We start from the raw sequence: 20,146 nt of genomic DNA on the forward strand, positions 1-20,146 counted from the left end.
GACAGATGGTGAACAAGCATATGAAGAGATGCTCCACATAATAAGTCATCAGGAAAATGTAAATTAAAATGAGAGACTACTATATATCAATCAAAATGACCAAAATCCAGAACACTGACAACAACAAATGCTAGTGAGAATGTGGCTCAACAGGAACGCACACCTTGCTGGTGGGAATGCAAAGTAGTACAGCTACTTTGAAAGACTGTGGTGGTTTCTTACAAAACTAAGCATACTCTTACAATATAATCCAGCAATCATGCTCCTTGGTATTTACTCACAGGAGTTGAAAACATGTCCACATAAAAACCTGCACAAGGATGTTTATAGTAGCTTTATGCATGACTGCCAAAATTGGGAAGCAACCAAGATGTAGGTGAATGGATAAATAAACTGCAGTACATCCAGACAATGCAATATTATTCAGTGCTAAAAAAGAAAGATCGCTCTATCAAGACATGAAAAGACATGGAGGAAGCTTAAATGCATATTACTAAGTTAAAGAAGCCCATCTGAAAAGCCTACATATTGTATGATTCCAACTATAGGACATTCTGGAAAAGCCAAACTATAAAGACAATAAAAAGGATCAGTGGTTACAGAGCAGGGAGCAGGGGGGAAGTTATATAGGCAGGGCACAGAGGATTTTTAAGGCAGTGAAAATACTGTTTGATATTATAATGATGGATATATGTCATTATACATTTGTCCAACCCATAGAATGTACAACACAAAGTGGGAACCCTAAGGTAAACTATAGACTTTGGGTGATTATGATATGTCAATGTAGGTACATCCTTGGTAAAAAGTGTACCATTGATCATGGGAGAGGCTATGCATGTGTGAGAGCAGGGGTGTTTTATTTATTTATTTATTTTTGTTATTGTTTCTTTTTGAGGAAGATTAGCTCTGAGCTAACATCTGCTGCCAATCCTCCTCTTTTTGCTGAGGAAGATTGGCCCTGAGCTAAAATCCGTGCCCATCTTCCTCTATTTTATATGTGGGATGCCTGCCACAGCATGGCTTGATATGTGGTGTGTAGGTCCGCACCAGGGATCCAAACCAGGGAACCCCAGGCTGCTGAAGCAGAACATGCAAACTTCACCTCTGTGCCACCAGGCTGACCCCTGAGGGCAGAGGTTATATGGGAAATCAGTACCTTCCTCTCAATTTTATTGTAAACCAAAAACTGCTCTAAAAGAACCAAGTCTTTTTAAAAAAGTCTTTATCTTACCTAAAATAATTCACTTTTGAGATGTATCTAATCACTGAAAACTTCATACTAAAATTTCAACAATATTGTTTACTTTCGAAGTACAATATACGTATCTGTCTTCCCCTCTTTACAATATTCCATAGTAGTACAGATACTTTGGTGCCTGTCAACAAGATGAAATCTGAATGGCCGTGGATTCTGATTTTGGTTCCTCCACTCTTTTGCTAGTTTTCCTTTACTACAATAGCCTCCATTGTTTACACATTTAATATGGAAGCCAGAGAAGCCTGATTTAATAGATGGTGAATATTCCATAGTTGTATGCAAATACTGTACTTGAAGACTTATCTCCTGGAAGAGGAATTAGACTTGTTTGGTACGACCCCAAGAGTTCAGACTAGGACTGGTGGTTGGAAGCTACAGAAAAATATTTTACAATAAGGGAGACGTTAGAACTATGTCCATGGAATATGTTGACTTAGCCAATAATGAGTTCTTCATCATGGTAGGTAGTTAAGAACAGGCTAGAGATTTATTAGGGAGAATTCAAGCTTGTGCTTTCAACTGAGGCTAAGATGAAGTAATCCATGTGGGATAAAAGTTCACAACATTACTAAAAATTTGCAACAAAAATGGACCCCAAAAATAATTCCAAAGTTTTTAAAAACTTAACTGAACTATAAACATATGTATACAATATCATCTGTCAATATCAGGATAAAGGAGCTTTTTGATTTTGTCAGGGTGGGAGCCAGGTTCTTTGACAATCTTGTTAAGATATGCAAAGTCAAGAACACTGTACTCGATGAAGATACTTGTTCTAGTAATTTACCTGAGTTTTACCACCTTAAAAAGCAGTTTTTCTCTACTGAATGTACAAAAAAAAAACCCAAAAAGACTTTTGGTACTTAAAAATGCAGATTGTGGCTCTTACCACTACCTGTCCCCCTCCGCCCTTCCCAGCATTTCTCATTCACTATTTCTTTGTGGAGCCCAGGCATTTGATTTTTAACAAATATTCTAAGTGATTTTTATTGTAGATGGTCATAAAACTACACTTTGAGAAACACATTCAAAGAGGAGAGTAGGAAAGATCACCTCCCATTCTGTCTATCCAAAGTTTATGAGAATGCCACGGAACTTTATGTTCAGATGAATTCCATCTTAAAAAAACCAAAAACACTGACACATTTTGGTTTTTCTTCTATCCCAGGGCCAAAAGCCAAAATGAAATTTACAGTACTTGCTGTCACCGTTGCGCTAACTTTGCTGCTAGGAGTTCAAGCCATGCCTGCAAATCGCCTGTCTTGCTACAAAAAGATACTGAAAGATCGCAACTGTCACAACCTTCCGGAAGGAGTAGCTGACCTGACAAAGATGGATGTAAACGTCCAGGATCATTTCTGGGATGGGAAGGGATGTGAGATGATCTGTTACTGCAACTTCAGTGAATTGCTCTGCTGTCCAAAGTAAGGAAATGCAATCACAAAATACGTTGCTATGAAATGTATGCATAACAACTCTTTTTTAAGGACACCCTCATAATGAGTTTGCTGAAATTAATCACCATTTTTAGTAAAATCCTGTTCAAATCTCAGCTATTTTCTAGAATCATCACCATTGTGTATAGAACTGAATATTTTCATTTAAGAAACAGAGTTTGGCAGATTTTAGTAAAACAAATTAAATCCAGAAAATCAATAACACTCCAATCTATTAAATTCTAAATTTCCTATCTGATTTTTAACCACACAAAAAAATCTGTTGGTAGCTGAAGTCACCTTCAAGGTTGACATCTTAAACCAATTTGAAAACTAATAAAAGGCTTTAGATAAAAGATTTCAGTAACAGGATCAAGTAATTAGCTGCACAAAAAACTTTGATAAGGGTCAAGGAAAAATTTTCTAGCTCTATGTCTGAGTTAACCAGAAATTAACTAAATAGACATTATCCACTGACCTGGAAAGTAGATGTATTTAAGTATAAAACAATGGTAGATAAATCAATAAATATTTTTAGCACTTGATTTTAAAATTATTTTCCTTTGGTTATTGAGGAATCTTTCGAATACTATGACCTTGGCTATTCATACTGAAAATAACTTTTTCAAATTACTTTCAACATATGTCATCATAGTTTCATTTTTCTAAGAAATCTGTGAGGTAGAAAGGGCAGATATAACCATCTTATCAAGGAAAGGTATAGAGAGGTAAAATGACTAGCACCATCCCACGTAACTAGTTAATATCAGCACTGAGACTAGAACCCAGGTCTTCTGATTTGGACTAGATACTTTTTCTATCAAGCCAGTTGGTTCTTAAAGTATGGTTCCCAGAACAAAAGCTTCAATATCACCTGAGTTCTTGTTAAAAGTGCACATCCATTCTTGGGCCCCAGACCAGACCAGCTGAATCAGAAACAATGGAGGTGAGGTATAACAATTATGGCTTAAACCCTCTAGGTGATTCTGATGCATGGTAGTTTGAGAATCGTTATGTTAAACCATGATAACAAGAACTTGAGTTAACTGATTGCATAAAATGACTTAATTTTTCCCAGACTACATAAATGAAATGACATCTACTATTAAAATACCACGTTTGTGTTTTTTAATTGTAAGACTTGGAACCAATTTACTGAGATGTACTTGTATTTATTTTATGATACAATTTTGTGATTATCTGTGTTAATCGATGAGAATAGAAGTATGGACTTCTATACTTCTTGTATAGAAGAAGTATACAAGATTTTTGTATACTTTCAAAAAAAGTAATTTCTATCTGATTTGGGGTTATCATTTTCCCAGTAGCAACAGACTTAACTTGCTAAGCATATTCCTTTTTTTTTCTGTCTATAAACATAAATCTTAATTTGCCATCCTATCTTTTTCTATTTTATTGAGATTTAATTGACATATAGCACTGTATAAGTTTAAGGTATACAGCATAATGATTTGACATACATATATTGTGAAGTGATTACCCTAAGTTTAGTTAACATCCATCACCTCATATATTAACCAAAACAATTTTTTTTCCTGTGATGAGAACTGTTAGGATCTACTCTTAGAAACTTTCGAATATACCATACAACAGTGTTAACTGTAGTCATCATGTTGTACATTAGATGCTAATCAGCCATAATCATAATACTACCTTGCACATATACACAATTTTATATTATTCCATGCATTTTTATACATTACCTTATATGATCTTTCAAACAAGAAGAGCTGAATAGCTTAACATTTCTCCTTTCCCTACAAAACCTAGAAATTTATTTATTGACTTTTTAAGAAATTTTTAACCTTCTTTTTCTTACCTGTAGATTTAAACTTCATGATCTATCCTCACCCATGTCAGAGAAATTAATCTTTTTGCATGACTATAAGGTTTTGAAATCACTCAGTCTTTCCTTTTCTTTATAGATAAATGATAGCATAATATCAATGGCAAATGGGAGGAAAGTAGAACTGATTACCTTCTTAGTCTTTGTTGCTCCTGTGGGCAAGTCCTCCCACTCATTCTTTGTACTTTATTCACCTAAAAAGAATAGCCATATCTGAAATCCTAGAAATCACTGTCCATTTTTAAGCCAGAAGAGACTAACATATATCTTAACTTTCAGCTGAACTTAACTCATGTTATATTTTCTTTCAGAGATGTCTTCTTTGGACCAAAGATCTCTTTTGTGATTCCTTGCAACAATCACTGAGAATCTTCATGTATTCCGGAGAACACCATCCCTCATTTCCCAAAAACTGCACTATATAAGTGTAACTGCATTTCTAGTTTCTATGCAGTGCAATAAAGCAGATTCTATAAATTCTTACTTGTCTAGGACAAGTAAACTTGTGTTAAGTAGTAATAAAAATTAATTCAATTTAATTTTTCTCTGTGGTCACTGTTGGTACCAGTTTAAAAATTTTTGCTAGAAAATTTTCATCTACAAGGTATTCACTATGCCCAGTAAAAGAATTCTGTCTCCAGATGAATAGCTATAATCCTGGCTCAAAGATTGAGAATACTTTCAGTTCTTAGTTGACAGTTATTGACCAGGTATACTTAATGGAAAGAACCAGATAAAAATTGAGGTTCTTGGAAGGGAAATTAGAAGTTTTCTAGAAAGAGGGGGAAAGGGAGCCAATATTTGAGTGTACATTATGTATGTCAAGTACTTTAGGTACATTTGTGATTTATTCTCTTAAAAAACAACAAAAACTTGTGAAATAAGTATTCTTAAACCTGTTTTTCAGATACCAACTCAAGTTTAAGATATTTACTAAAAATAAAGGCAGAATTTGAACAAGTTCTAATTCCAAACCCCATACACTACACACACTCACACACATAGCTGTATCCTTAAAACTATGATACATATTCCTGATATATCAATTTTTCCTGAGAATAACAAAACACATATTAAAACAAACATGTAATGGATGAGAATTAAACAGTCACATGAATTTTAAGGGTAAACAAAACAGATGCCTTCAGAGACATTTTCTGACTGTTGGAGGCAGCTGTGGACTATGCCCTCATATCTTAGGAGGTATGCATTGACTAGGCCATCAGAGGTAATTTCAGAAAGTCCTTATGCTATAAAAATTTATTAAATGCTTTCGAAGTGCCAGCTATTACTAAGATTTAGGGATGTAGTAATGAATAAGATGGACTTGTCTTCTTGGAACTTGTATTCTAACAAAGGGGTAATAATTACAAATAAATAATTATTTATAAATGTGAAGCCTGCTACAGAGGATAAGCGTAGGATGCTATACAAAGTATTGCTGAGGAGAAAAGTTTGAGAAGCACCACACCATGTAGCAAATCCAGGAGACATCATTTTGGAATAAAAGTGACATTATTTCATTGAAATATAACCTTGGAGGTCCCTGATCTGCTTCTGAAGACCACACCCAGAACAGTATCTGATATCTATTCAGTGTTCAGTAAGTGTTACAGGGTTGGACCAAACCATTTTGAGATAGTCATAATTCAGTTCCTCCTAAAATCTGCACAAACACGTCAGAACATGTTTTCAAATAGTATGACCTCTACAAAAATTCATGAAGAAGTGGAATTGTAAAAAAAACAAAAACAAATTTGTTGTTTTATCCACATAGCATTTGATCTGATTGGGCTTTTTTTGGTCACTGAATTGACTGGTATTAAAATCAAACTAACTCAATAATGGAAGTCTTCTATCCTTTCTGGAACAGTGCATGGAATAGGTAAATAAAGAAAATCATCAGTGAACCTGTTTCATTTTCTACTTGGTATAGATTCTCTTTGAGGGAGAAAAAAAAGCACTAAAGATTCAGTATCTCTATTTATAAATAACAGATCAGCATGAGGGCATATGTGAGGCAACAATGGCTTTTTAATTAAGTGTTCCCTTATTACTACAATCAAAATCTGTTGAGGGGCCGGCCCCGTGGCCGAGTGGTTAAGTTCATGTGGCCCAGGGTTTCGCCAGTTCGGATCCTGGGCACCGGCATGGCACCGCTCATCAAGCCATGCTGAGAAGGCATCCCACGTGCCACAACTAGAAGGACCCACAACTAAAATATACAACTATGTACTGGGGGGATTTGGGGAGAAAAAGCAGAAAAATAAAAAAAGATTGGCAACAGTTGGAAAAAAAAATCTGATGAGGAAAATAGTATTTGAAAAAAACTAAACAATAAATGAAATTTTATAATTATTATTTTTCATCAAATTCTCTCCTTTCTGGAAATAACTTTGTAATATGAAATTATATTACATTCTTTTAGAAATGAATGCATTATAGAAGCACATATTCTTCTTTATATTACCAAATAAATGTAAAAAGCATGAATGCTCACACAACTTGCCTTATATAACTTTTTCTAACTTGGTTAGTATGTTTTTAAAAGCAAACATTTCATTCAATCATATTAATGAATAGATCCTTTATTTTTTCAATAGTTTTTAGCTACAAGAAAATACAACCAAGCTTTTATTAAAAATGTATTATTGTTCCAAATACTGTCTTACAACTGAGTGAGATAAGTACTATCATGATCTCTGTTCTATGGGCAAAGATGCCAAATTTAGAGAGAAGCAGCTTGCCTAACTGTACATTATCAGAGCAGTAGAGCCAGGTTTTGGATATGGCCAGTCTTCTTCTGGCATCTAAATTCTTAACTGCTATGTTATTTAATAACATCATCTAATCCAATTCCTTTTTAGGAAAGCAAATCTTTGCTTGTATGAGACATGCAATTGTATATTTCAGTTGGCTTATATATGCTAAATGCTTACCAAATAACAACTTCTGTATTTTTATCTTTGACTTTCTATCTCTTTGTTCTTACTATGAATTCCATGGTACTGAGCACAAAGTTAACAGTAATACTTACTAATACCTCATCGCTTCTTGATAAAAATTTCCTTTTCCTCATCATAATCCATAGAGTCTCCCTGAATATCTTGTTTGCTGCAATTAGGTACTAATCCTAGGATTATTAGGGAACTGGAAGCAACATGGAGAACCAAGACAACGAGCAACAACTATTGGAGGAAGGCAAGGACAGATAAAAACATTTACAGATCATTTCGTAACTTTAACTTCCTCACAAGTGCCAACAGGTACACATGAGTTCTTCCAGAATAAATCGTTTTTGCAAAATATTATGGCAGGTGACTTTAAAATGTAAATAATCCTATCAATAAAGTACTACAGGCTTTAAAATAATTTTCCCCAAAGGAAAAAATAATCAAATTCATATTATTTCTAAATCATCTTGCATTAACAGCCTAAAACTAAACTTTTCTCTCAAAGAACTGAAGAGAAACTGATAAAATTATAGTAAATTGACACAGAATTAGCCTATTCAATTTACTTCTATAGAATGGTTATCACCATAACGTGCTCATCTTTGTATAGTAGCATATCTGAAGAGAAATGTGTGGCATAAACGTAGCCAAAACATTCTAAGAATTTTACAAATAAAAACCTATAGAAAATTTTCAACAAAAAATAATATACAAGATCTAATGATCTATATTTCCAGAGGTTTAGAAGTAAAATATAAGTCTGTTGGGTATTATGGGTACAAAACTGACTTGATATCTACATTACGTATACGTTAAAGGAAATGTAAAAAATATATAAATATATATATACATACACATACCTATATATGTATACACATTATTCAGCCTTAAAAAGGAACAGAGTACTGATACATGCTACAATCTGAATGACCTTTGAAAACATTACACTAAGGGACAAAACCCAGACACAAAAGGCTATATATTGTCTGGTTCCCTTTATATGATATAATAGGCAAATCTACAGAGACAGAAAGCAGATACCAGGGATAGGAGGGAGGAATTGGGAGTGATTAGTTACGGGTGTTTTTAAGAGGTGATGAAAAAGTTTTTAAATTAGAGCTAGTGGTTGCACAACATTGTGAATACACTAAATACCAACAAATTGTACACTTTACAGTGGTTAATTGTATATTAAGTAAATTTCACCTCTATTTAAAAAAAAAGCCTTATGCAGAAATAACATACAGCTTTTCTTCTTAAAGAAATGTATCTCCGACATTAATTTTTTAGCCTTTTCCTAAATTATTCAGTAAAAGGTAATTACCAAACAACTGACATTTCTTGAGCTCATGCTACACATTTAGTATATTTTCTTCCTTCTACCCCAATGGCAGTCACATTTGGATTCTTCTCCTGATACTCTAACCTAAAGGTAAGCTGTACCATCATAGAGATATGAGTTCCCATTTACTTTTTCTGCTCAGATATAGACAAGTAAAAACATTTCTAGTGAATTCATCATTTTTAAAACCCAAAAGCAAAGAATTAAAATCTTTATATAAAGCTGACTTTTACATTGCAGTTTCTTGAGTTCCTCAGCTTTGCTGAGGTTCTTCAGTTCTCAACTTTTCATGTTTTAAATTGCTCCAACAAGGGCTTAATTTCAATGGATAATCAACACTCAGAACTCTTGCTCTTTCACTTTTTATACAGTTTATGCAAATAATTATACGAAACTAACATTGTTAGTCAAAGGTTATCTATTCATAAACAGATACTTTAATGTAAGCAAATAATTTCAAGCTTTTTTCACAAGAATGGAGTGTTTTTACAGAAAAACTAAGCCTACAGTCAAGTTTTTATTATAAAATTAAGTCTTTAGGGATTTAGGAAAAATATAAAATGTAGAAGTAAGATTTTCTTCAAATAAATCACATCTTGTAGCTTTGTGGTTCATTTTCATACATCATTTCAGTTCTCACAGAGATTTCTGGAATACCAGGAATGAGAGGTTTTCATACCAGTTATTACAGCCTCTACTCATCAATAAAGTAGCAAGTAAATCTTTAAATGGTCATCGCAAAAACAAAGACCAGTTGCTTTATTGTTCACCATATATTTTAGCTGTCAATACAACATTCAGAACACTTAAAAATACAGATTCACCTTCTACTGACCCAGGACTTTAGGTTTAGCTACATCAGTGGTTCTCAGTCAGGGGTGATTTTGCCCCCCGGGGAATGTCTGACAATGTCTAGAGATATTTCTGGTTGTCACCTTTGGAGTGCTACAGGCACTAGTGTGTAGACTCCAGCGATGCTGCTAAAGCTACAAGACAAAGGACGGCCTCCCACAATGAAGAATCATCAGGCCCAAATGTCAGCTTTGAGAAACCCAGAGCTACATTAATGATCTCACCCGTTTCCAGCCTAAAATCTGCCCCACAACCTCCTAACACTTCACTGAAACTGTTTTGTTTTGGTGTCACAAGCTATGAATTTGATTTGTAATCATAGGAACTTGGTGAAGCAACACAATTCTCAGGAAAAGCAGAGGTTAAAAATATTTAAAACTGACAGAGAATGAAATATAAAAAGGAAATAAAACAAATCAGAGCTACGTATGACCAAAATTTAAAGATCTTGTTAGATTTCTAGATCTCTCCAATTTATTAGTTTTAATTTGCAATGTAAATAGCATAGGACATGACTCAAAGTTAAGGGGTATTGCAGAGGTTCTTTCTATATTCATGCTATATAAATACCTTTTCTCTAAGAGAAAATTTAAAGAAACAATTAAAACTTGAATTCTATGTTCTTACTTCAACTTTCAGCAATGTGTTTACCTTTGCTGGCACATTAAGTCTTCTTTGGAAGGACGTAAGAATATAACTTAAACTATTTGTTCTTCCTGGTACTTCTTCAAGTAATAATAACAATAAAAGGAAACAAAAAAGTTGCACCTCAATGGAAGTGTATTTTTCAAATCTGTTAGCACTAAAAAGCACTTTGAAAATAATGCTATTTAATATGATATCCTGAATTAGAAATCAGATTGTCCCACAGAAAGCAAATATGCTACATTTGTTACTTTTCCTTAACTTGTTAGTTTCTTGGAATTAAAAATAAATAAATTTAAAAAAGGTAATAAATGATCTTTACATTAAAATCTCAATTAACACTGGTCCCTAAAAGTCAGTTTATAATAAAAATCAAGTTTCACAAAATAAATACACTGAAGCAACTATAATAGTAACAACCTTTATTTAAAATATTTTTTAATCTAGGAAAGCTCGTTTTGCGTGAGTTTCCAACTAATTATTAGAGTCAGAAACAAGGAAAATAAAACCAAAGAAAATCCTCTGTAGAAAAAATACACAAGGAACATTTCTACATGTGAAAAAACAGTAAACAGTCTTAACATCTAACATTCAAGTCTTAGTCTCACTTCCATCTCTCCTAGTGAACACCACTATCAACCTTGAGATCTGATTTGTTCTTGTCATTCTTCACTGAGTAGATGAAATATGTTAAGGTGTCTTTTTCATTCACTGGAATAGACCTAAAGTGGCAACCAACTATCTATAAAGAAAAAAAAATTGAGGAAATTAAATTATAGATATGAACAGATTTCATAAACTAGGTAAAAACACTTTCATCAAAAGAAAAAGGGCCATGTGATGGTAATAGAGCTATTTATTTTTAAAATAAATTGTATTTAACAAAATACCAACAGGATGACATAAGCATATAAAAATAAGATGTTATGAACAAGAGACAGTGTGATTTCAAAAGACCCTTTAGCCCACTCAATTAATTATACATTAATTAGAATGTGTATTTCCTTTTATTTTAAATTTTATAACTAGAATCTAGATTAGGAGGTACTTTTACTTTTAAACTTTAAATATTAATGAAATAAAACAGAACCTACTCACAGAAAAAGGATAAATACAAAGCTGAAAAAGTTTAGGTACTATAGAAACAAACCACGAAGTATCTTACAAATATGTTTGCTACAGCTTGTATTCACTCATTCATTAGCACTATTTATTGTTAAGGTTCCTTGAAAATTTTTCTGAATAAAAATTATGGATACAAAATGAGAGGGGAAAGAGGGTCGTACACTGAAGAATGTTTATTTGCTTTTTTGCCTTTTCATCGTGCTAATCTAACATGTGCACTGCAACTATCAATAGAAGTATAACAGACTAAACTGGGGTGCTGATACGCATATCTAGATTCTGGAAGATAAAACTGTTAAAGAAAAAGTTATCCACACAATAATTAAGAGACTTAAAGAGGACAGTCATCTAACTCTGGAATCATTTATAAATACCTGCATTTCTGACTATCTATAATACTCATGGATATATGGATTATCGCTATTTCCTATTTCTAAAAAAGAAAAGAGCTCTGAAAATAATATATCTTTTTTTAAGAAGATCAGATTATCAAAAACTTCATACTTGATGTATGCATTTTAAAAATACATACATTTAAATGTAAAATTTAAAATGATCAATTCTTTGGTTCTCATTTGTCCCAAAACAAAGGTAACTTTACGTGATTAGTATTTGTACACATCAATATAGTTTCATCACGGTAGGCAATATCCACATTTATGTTATATTAATGTAGTATACAATCCAAAAAGGACTAGATCTTTTAGATCAAATTTAAACAAAAATTGGATTTTTGTTGCCTAGGCAAGAAGGAAAAAAGAAATTCTGGCTAAAATGTTAATATATTGTATCTTAACAGTGTTAAAAAGCACTCTGCCAAAGAACTGTACCTTCTATTTCATCTTTTATTTAATATGCACATTTTAGAAAATGTTAGATTATGAAATTCAAGCTGAAGACTATGAGAAAACTGATTTATATATTTATGTTTCTATTCTGTCTAGTAGATTAAGTATTTTTATTTTATATATGATTGAAGTATAAGTACATAAATCTATAAATACCTTAATATGTTGCCGGATTTCTTGGTTCTATTATTTCCTGAGAATACGCACTCAAGTTTTCAAAATTCACTAAAGACTAGAAGCCCTATCTCAAAGCAAACTGTAAGTAAAATGTTGGATACAAGTCTTTGTGTCTTCTAGATGTGAAGACGACATGGATGCCTCAAATAAACTAACATCAACAAGGACAAATTCTGAAATGGTTAAATCAGCAAATTATGGAAATATTGTTTAGGGGCTTATCTGTAGACCTATTTCATCAGAAACTTCAAAAAATAAATTCTAATAAAGACATCAGAACTTATTAATTTATTTTATTATGCCTCAATTAGGTGTTCAGTAAAGTTTACTGAGAAAATGGAATTTTAAAATGAACAAATTTCTAGAATGAGAATGAAAAAACTCTCACTCAACATTTCTGAAAGCCAGCATTAGAAGGTGCTTAGAAAACTACATACAATCCATTGAACAGTCACTATGTAAAGGAATTTCCTAAGTGGCCAACATTTCTAGGCAACTAGATTCCTCCACAATAGATTTTTTATTAACTTTGATCCTTCAAATAAAACACGTTGCTATATACACTACATTAACAATTTCATTAGCATTTAATGACTGTTTTTGTACGAACAGGCTCACTCAAAGTTCAAATAGTTGAAAACTCATATATACCTCAACAAGCTGTGCTTTATTGAGTCCTGGTCTGGTTGGTAGTTTGAAGTGTCTTTTGTATCTCCTAAGTGTATTTACTTGTAATTGGTATAAATCAACCTAGAAAAAATTAACACATATGAATTAGTTCATGGAATCTGTTAAAAACTTCTCTTTAATAGGTATAATAACAGTTTAATTTCAGCACAATAAAAACCTAATTCCATTATTAAAGAAGTCTTTTATATAATCAAAACAACAAATGTATTAAATACTTTAATTTTTTGAGGATAAATATTAAAAACTAGGGGCAAAAAAGTTATAAAACAGAGCGATAAGAGTTGTCAACTGCAAGTATAACAAGTCAAGTTGTGCAACTGCATATTAACTGGCTACATCTAATTTTGCTTTCATTTTCAGATTTTGCAAATGCTTTGAGTATTCAGAAATTTGTTCATATCTTTTTGTAAAAGTTTCAGAATGGACTAGATAGGATTTACATTTAAAATACAAAAACTTTCCTCTACCTCTGGAGTATCAATATCTTGAACAGGTGAATCTCCTCCATCATCATCACTCCCTTTTCTCTTTCTTCTGTTTCGAACACTCTGAATTAAGTTTTTATGATAATCACAAATGTAAAGATGCCTTGCCTGAAACAGAAAAGTTTCACAAACTACTTATGATTACAGTAAAATGTGTCTATGTATTAGTAAAACACATAGGCCACAGTGAATTATCAAAAATAAAAACAACAGTCAAAACAGGCCATTAAGAGAATGGCATGTTTCTTTCTATTCTTAAATCCTGCGCCCAGTTAAAACATACCAAGTCTGACGACAGTGTTAAGAGGATTGGGGGGTGGAGTTAAGGGCAGGCAGAGGAGAACGAGATTCCAACCCTCTGGATTTTGTCATCAAATTGCAGTGAGGGTGAACTACATTAGTTAGGTCATGCTGTTTTTTTTAACAAGGGGAAAGATGATGTTGCCCACAATTTTGCTATTTGATAGTATTTTTTCTACTTAAAGAGTATATTTTAGTAGCATAATGCACGCTTCCTAATCCTTCTATTTTGATATTTCAATTAGAATCCAGATACAAAACTATCCATTTTTACAAATGAGCTGTTGGTTTCATATCCCAACTACATTTAAATCTGAATTGTAAACTTTTCCTTCTGAGTATTAAATGTTAATCTGTAATACGTTTTTCCAACCAAAGCATTATGAAATCATTCAGATTTACCTGAAAAGTTTCTCATGAACACAACCGAAAAAGTATCACAAATAAACTTTTCAAAAACTTTAATTACATACAGTCTTGAGAGCTGTATACTAACATCTCAAATATTGAGCTTCACATCTTAACAGTTACTCCTTAAAAAACCAAACAATTAAAGACCGAGCTAATAGGCTTTTAAATTAACTTCTAAGTGCAAGTTAAAAACATGCCGGGCGTGAGCTAGGTTGTGACATCTTGTTATTCATTTACTGCCATCCAGAGCTCTGAAAAGTGGCAATGGTTGTTTCTAAAAACCTGGGATGGTCAGAAGAACAGACGTGCAAAAGGACGGAAAAAGAAATCCTGATGGCTGCCAACGGACGGCAAGACCGCAGAGGCTGCGAGCTGCCCACGTTCGGAGCAGCTGCCTGGATGCCGACACCGCCGGCACAGCGCAGCCCCAGGCCCCCGCGAGGCGCGGGGGAGCTCGGCTTCCAGCTTCCTTCGCGCTCGGAGGAATGAGGAGCGGGATCCTTCGCAACTGCGAGGTCAGGTCCTTGCAGGACGCCACTTTCCCTAGACGAGGGGAGCTACTCCCTGGGGCCAAACGCAAGCTTGGGCAGCAAAACAAAGAAGGCGCCTCCATTCCAGAAGGCGCTGCCGGGCTGCAAGAACACTACTCCCGGCCCTCCGGGCGGCGGTCCCCTTTGTTTCGTTTCCCGACCTCGGCGGGGGAGGAAGGGGGAAGACCGAGAGCGGGAGAGAAGCAGGGAGCCGGGTGGGGGATGGGGCCAGCGGGACCGCAGAGTGCAACTGTGTATCGGGGGTGGCGGTCGGAGTTGCAGCGACTTTGTTGTTTGCGTCCTACTAGAGACCCCACAACGGGTTCGCACTGCCACCAGGTCCGGGGGGACGGACGCCTGAAACCCCCGCCCAACGACCTCCGTCTGCGCCGCTCCCGGAGACCCAAGGGGGCGGGCAGGGCAGCGCCGTCGTCACTTACGCTCTTATCCAGCTCGATCTTCACCTTCTTCTGGGAGATGCTCTTCTGGATCCTCTTGCTGAAGCTGGCGTTGCCCGCTGCCCGGCCGCACCGCTCACCGTCCTCCCGCAGACAGCACAGCTGTCCCGGGCCCGGCCCGGCCGCTCCCGGGGCCCCGGCCGCGGAGACCGCCCCGGCGCCGGGTACCTCAGCCCCGGCCCCCGCCCCGGCCCCGTTCCCCGCCGCCGAAGCGGCGGCGGCGGCGGCGGCGGCGGCAGCAGCGACCACGGCGGCTACTGCGGCGGCCGCGTCCCCGCCGCGGCTCATCTCCTCCGGCGTGAAGCCGTTCATGCCTGGGCGCTCAGGGGCGCCGGCGCCGACAGAAAGTCCGCTCCGTCTCTCCCCGCAGACGCCGGGCTCTCGGCGGGTCCCTCAGGCACCTGCCCGGCGGCGGCAGTTCCCTCTGCACCTCAAGTCCTCCGAAGGCACGGCCCAACACCAACTGTCCCCGGCCTGCTGGTGTCTGCAGGCGCCGGGTCAGTGGACAGGGCTTGGGGTCGGGAGCTAGAGCCGGGCGGCGCCTGCAGCTGGGACCCCGCTCACTGTCACATGGAGACTCTTCAGTAGTTGGACCACTGCGCCTCCGCCTCTCTCCAAGTCCTCGACCTGCGCAAGCGCGAAGCGCCCTCTCCCGTCCGGTCCCGTCCACTCTGCCGCAGGGCACCACGGGGATTGTAGTTCTCTGCAGGGGACTCAAGCGGAGCTCCGCTGTGACCTTGCGCTTCGCTGGTTGGGGGAACTACTCATCCTAGCATGCATCGCGCGGCGACGGCAGGGTTTTTTTTTTTGTTTTTTTTTAAAGCTTGGGGAAAATAGGGACGTGCAGTAGAGGTTGCGATGTTTTCGTCTTCTGTCTCCTGAGGACTTCAGTTGTCTTTAGGTCCTGGGATTTTGCAGAGTTGGCATTCTAATCGAATATGTCACTCGTGAAGCAAAGCACAAAATGCGGAGGGAGGAGGAGAGGAGAGTGAGCGTGTGGGAGAAAAAAAGTTTCGGGGCTGTTTTCGTATCTGTAGAACAAGAGTTTTTGGTCTGACCGCATTTTTGTGGGAAACTCAAACCAGAGAACTCAGGTCTGGTGCTCTTCGAGTCCTGGAGGTCCGGCAGCTAACAGCGCGGCTGGATAATAGCTCCAGTCACCAACGCCCCCAATTGCGCTGGGCGCCTGCTTAGGGGAAAACGCCCGTCCCGACCTCTCGCCCGCACAAGTGACTCCACTGAAGGCCATTTCTAAATCTTTGCACGTTCCTGCAAGAAATATGTTTTATGCTCTGGCGCACAAAGTCTGCTGTTTCCTGAGGCGGAGCTAATGGCTAGTTGACCATAACAGGGCTTCTTTTCGCCTCCACCCCAACCTTTTCCTTTCTCCTCGAATGAACCTGGAGGAAGGCGGAGTCTATTATCACTTGAAAGGGGACGTGGAACCCCGCCAATATCGAGTTAGCTTGAGTACTTCTCAGAAACTTCCCAGCGTTCGCTCTATCTAGCGAGAAGGGAGAAAGAAACCGCATTTCCTGGGTGGTCTGCACGCGCGTGCGTGCGTGTGTGTGCATGTGTATGTGTGCGCGCGTCTCTGTGTATGTACGTGTATGTGTGCGCGTTTGCGTGTCTGCGTGCGTGCATGTGGACGCGTGCTGGTGGAGGGCGGGGTGGAGGGATGGGAGCGGCTAGTCTGAATGCTGCAGCTTTGCTAGTTACACGGCGTCGTTATTCATCAGTAGATGTATCCTGTTTAACAATCGCATTGTTTAAACAAAAATACAAACCAGTAGTTTTTTTGGAAAGTTCTTTTAGACTTACTAAGTAAATTTAGTGATAGATGATTTTTTTAAAAAATGTAAAATGTCATCTGCCCTGAAATTCAAAGCCATCCAATCCATCTGTGCACTTCGGTTCTAGGATATGGCAAAGGAAAAAAAATTAAAATATTATGTAAATTGAGTGAGCAAAAGAAAGACGCTGAATGGTAAGTAGTTTGTGTTAACTTTTTAAGTGCACTGCCCAATAGGGTGTCCTCTAGCCACCTGTGGATATTGAGCAGCTGAAATGTAGTTGTGACTGAAAAACTGCATTGTTGATTTTAATTAATTTAAATTTTAAAAACTGATTTCAGTTATTGGAAAAACTTTTAAGTATATTTGGAACAACCTGGATATATGAATCTATTTTTTCAACTTAAATTTTATGAAATCTAAATTCACCTTCCAAATTGAAATGTGCTGTAAGTGTAAATTACCAGGGGGATTTCAAAGACTGAGTACTGGATTTTTTTTTAAAAAAATATTGAATAGCCTAATAATGTTTATATTGATTTCATATTGAAATGGTAATATTTTGGATATACTGGGTTGAATGAAATATAACATTAAAATAAAGTTTACCTGTTTCTACTTTTTTAAATGTGGCTACTAGACCATTGAAAATTACACTTGTAGCTCACATTATATTTGTAATACATAATGCTGGCTTAAAGTATTAAAACACAGGATAATATTATTTATTGCTTATTAATATATTTTCTTAAGTGGTAAAAATGAGAACATGTGGAAGGGATGGATACACTTCAATTTCAGGGTGTGGTCATCTCTGAGGAGAGAGGCCAAGGGATAGTATCTGGGAGTTGCTTAAAGGTGGTGTCTAGAGTATTTGTAAGTTTTTATTTATAAAAAAGAATCTGAAACAAACATGATATTGAGATGTTGGAGTTTCATACTTGGCCTTGCACTTTTATGTATTTTAAAAATAATTCATAATTATTGTTTGGTTCTTGCCCTTAAAAGTTTATAATCTTACCTTCTGCAAAATGTGACCAAATCAGTTCACGTATATACAGTATGTATGGTTTATTTATGTATCCGTTTCATATGAATTTTACTGAAGTGATGGATTGTGGTTATGCTTCCTTTACATACAATACAGTGTTTTTTAAAAGATCCAATTAAACACTCATTTGTTGTATACTAGGATCTTTTCTAGGCCTTGGGGATACAAAAATAAGTGGGAGAGGGTCCTAGCCATTTTGGAGCTCACTGTCTAGTAGGAGAGACAGGTAGTTCAACAAGCACATGATACATGTTGCTATATACTGAATGTTTGTGTCTCCCCACAATTCGTATGTTGAAACCTAATCCTCAACTGATGATATTCGGAGGTAGGATCTTTGGGAGGTGAATAGGCCCTGAGGGTGGAACCCTTATGAAGAGGATTAGTGGCCTCAGAAAAGAGGCTCCAGGGAGGAGGACCTCACCCCTTCTACCATATGAGGACACAGTGAGAAGACTGTGAACTGGCAGTCTGTGAACCAGAAAGCCAACTCTCACCAGCCACAAATCTGTCAGCACCTGGATCTTGGACTTTCCAGCCTTGAGAACCCTCGAGAACCCTCGAGAAATAAAGTTTTTTCATTTATAAGCCACCCAGTCTATGGTATTTTTTTTATAGCAGCCCAAACAGACTAAGACACATTCCTCAATAAAATTAGAGGAAAAGTACAGACTTTAGCACACAGGAGGAAATGATTCATTTCTGGCAAGTAGAAAGCATTCCCGGAGTAGATGACATGTAAATTCTCCACGCTGGATTTAAAGTATCTCTTCTGTGAATCTATTATCCTTCAAAGAAATTTTCATAACAACCGCAGTTCATTGTTTATTTCTACAACTCTTCATATATACAGGGCAGGTAAGAATCCCTTTAAGTATAATTCACAGTCAAGGTTGGAATCAGGTTTTGTTGAGCTTCAGGCTTATATAATTTGAGGGGTCTTCTTTAAGAAAAAGTATATAAAATTAAGAATGCAAAATTAGGTACAGGCCTTTAAAAGGTCCGGTCCAAGTGAGGCACTCTGAACCTTACATCCACTAGCTTCATGGTAAATCTACCTCAGAGTAGACAATATGGAAATATAGATTTATGAAACCTAAGTTATAGGAGGGTTGTTGATATCATGAAAATATTCTTTGCTTTCTGAAAAAGTTTCAAATATGATTCTTTAAAAAGTATTTTTTCCTACCTTTCTTCTCTGTAACTACAGGCTTTTAACATGATTGAATTTTTCTGATTTTATTTTAAAATAATTAATTGTAAATTTTATTTAATTTACAAAATATACAAATTGGCCCGTAATCCTAATAGGAACACGATTATAGGTTCAAATAATACAAAAAGGTTCAATATGAAAAACAAAAGCCTATTTCCTTTCCTCTCCTCAAATCTCTGTCCCTACAAGCAAGCAATGTTAATTTCTTGTTTTCTTCTAGAAAAAAATTATATGCATATACCAGTATATACAGCGCTATTTTTTCACAGCTAAGGATCACCGTGTATTATACCATGCCAAAAAAGTGCATAAAATGTAAATGCCCAGTTTAAGCAGTTTTGGTAAAATACACATCTATATAACTGCTACCCAGGTCAAGAAATAGAACATTGCCAACAGGGCCAACTTCATAGGTGTGCAACGAGTGTAGTGGCACCGGGCCCCAGGCTCAGAAGCCCACCTCCTCCAACCCCTCCAACCCACAAGCTGTTCACCCTGCTTGTAGTTTAATGCCCTGGATCACCATCATGAAATTCTTAACGACTTTATCTCTGAATTTGTTCTAAAGATTTTATTTTTCCTTTTTCTCCCCAAAGCACCCCCCCACACACACACATAGTTGTATATTTTTAGTTGTGGGTCCTTCTAGCTGTGGCACGTGGGATGCCACCTCAGCATGGCTTGATGAGCGGTGCCATGTCCGTG

General features: G+C 36.7%; 2 protein-coding genes across 16 annotated transcripts in view; one reads left to right on the forward strand and one right to left on the reverse strand.

Annotated features, from left to right (window-relative positions):
• The window catches only part of SCRG1 (stimulator of chondrogenesis 1), a 117,937-nt gene extending 112,834 nt beyond the window's left edge, over positions 1-5,103 (forward strand). For all 3 annotated transcript variants that reach the window (XM_070257015.1, XM_070257007.1, XM_023636289.2), the window contains 2 exons: positions 2,430-2,685; positions 4,876-5,103. In XM_070257015.1, coding sequence (XP_070113116.1) covers positions 2,444-2,685; positions 4,876-4,930 — 297 coding nt within the window. In that variant the 5' untranslated portion in view covers positions 2,430-2,443 and the 3' untranslated portion in view covers positions 4,931-5,103. The remainder of the gene's footprint in view (positions 1-2,429; positions 2,686-4,875) is intronic.
• The window catches only part of SAP30 (Sin3A associated protein 30), an 82,049-nt gene extending 63,239 nt beyond the window's left edge, over positions 1-18,810 (reverse strand). For 10 of the 13 annotated variants that reach the window (XR_011434624.1, XR_011434623.1, XR_011434630.1 and 7 more), the window contains exons 1-4: positions 15,364-18,810; positions 13,665-13,790; positions 13,159-13,257; positions 4,697-4,758 (exon numbers count right to left, since the gene is read on the reverse strand). Coding sequence is in view for 7 of the 13 variants with exons in the window: in XM_023636281.2 (XP_023492049.1) it covers positions 4,697-4,758; positions 13,159-13,257; positions 13,665-13,790; positions 15,364-15,693 (617 nt within the window). In the remaining 6 variants the exon portion in view is untranslated. Of the gene's footprint in view, positions 1-4,696; positions 4,759-10,764; positions 11,100-13,158; positions 13,258-13,664; positions 13,791-15,363 lie in introns of those variants that run through there. The other 3 variants (XM_023636284.2, XR_011434606.1, XM_023636288.2) reach the window with 3 other exon arrangements.
• Between the last annotated feature and the right edge of the window lie 1,336 nt (positions 18,811-20,146).

The sequence above is a fragment of the Equus caballus genome, chromosome 2, assembly GCF_041296265.1.
Source record: "Equus caballus isolate H_3958 breed thoroughbred chromosome 2, TB-T2T, whole genome shotgun sequence".
NCBI classification, from domain to species: Eukaryota; Metazoa; Chordata; class Mammalia; order Perissodactyla; family Equidae; genus Equus; species Equus caballus.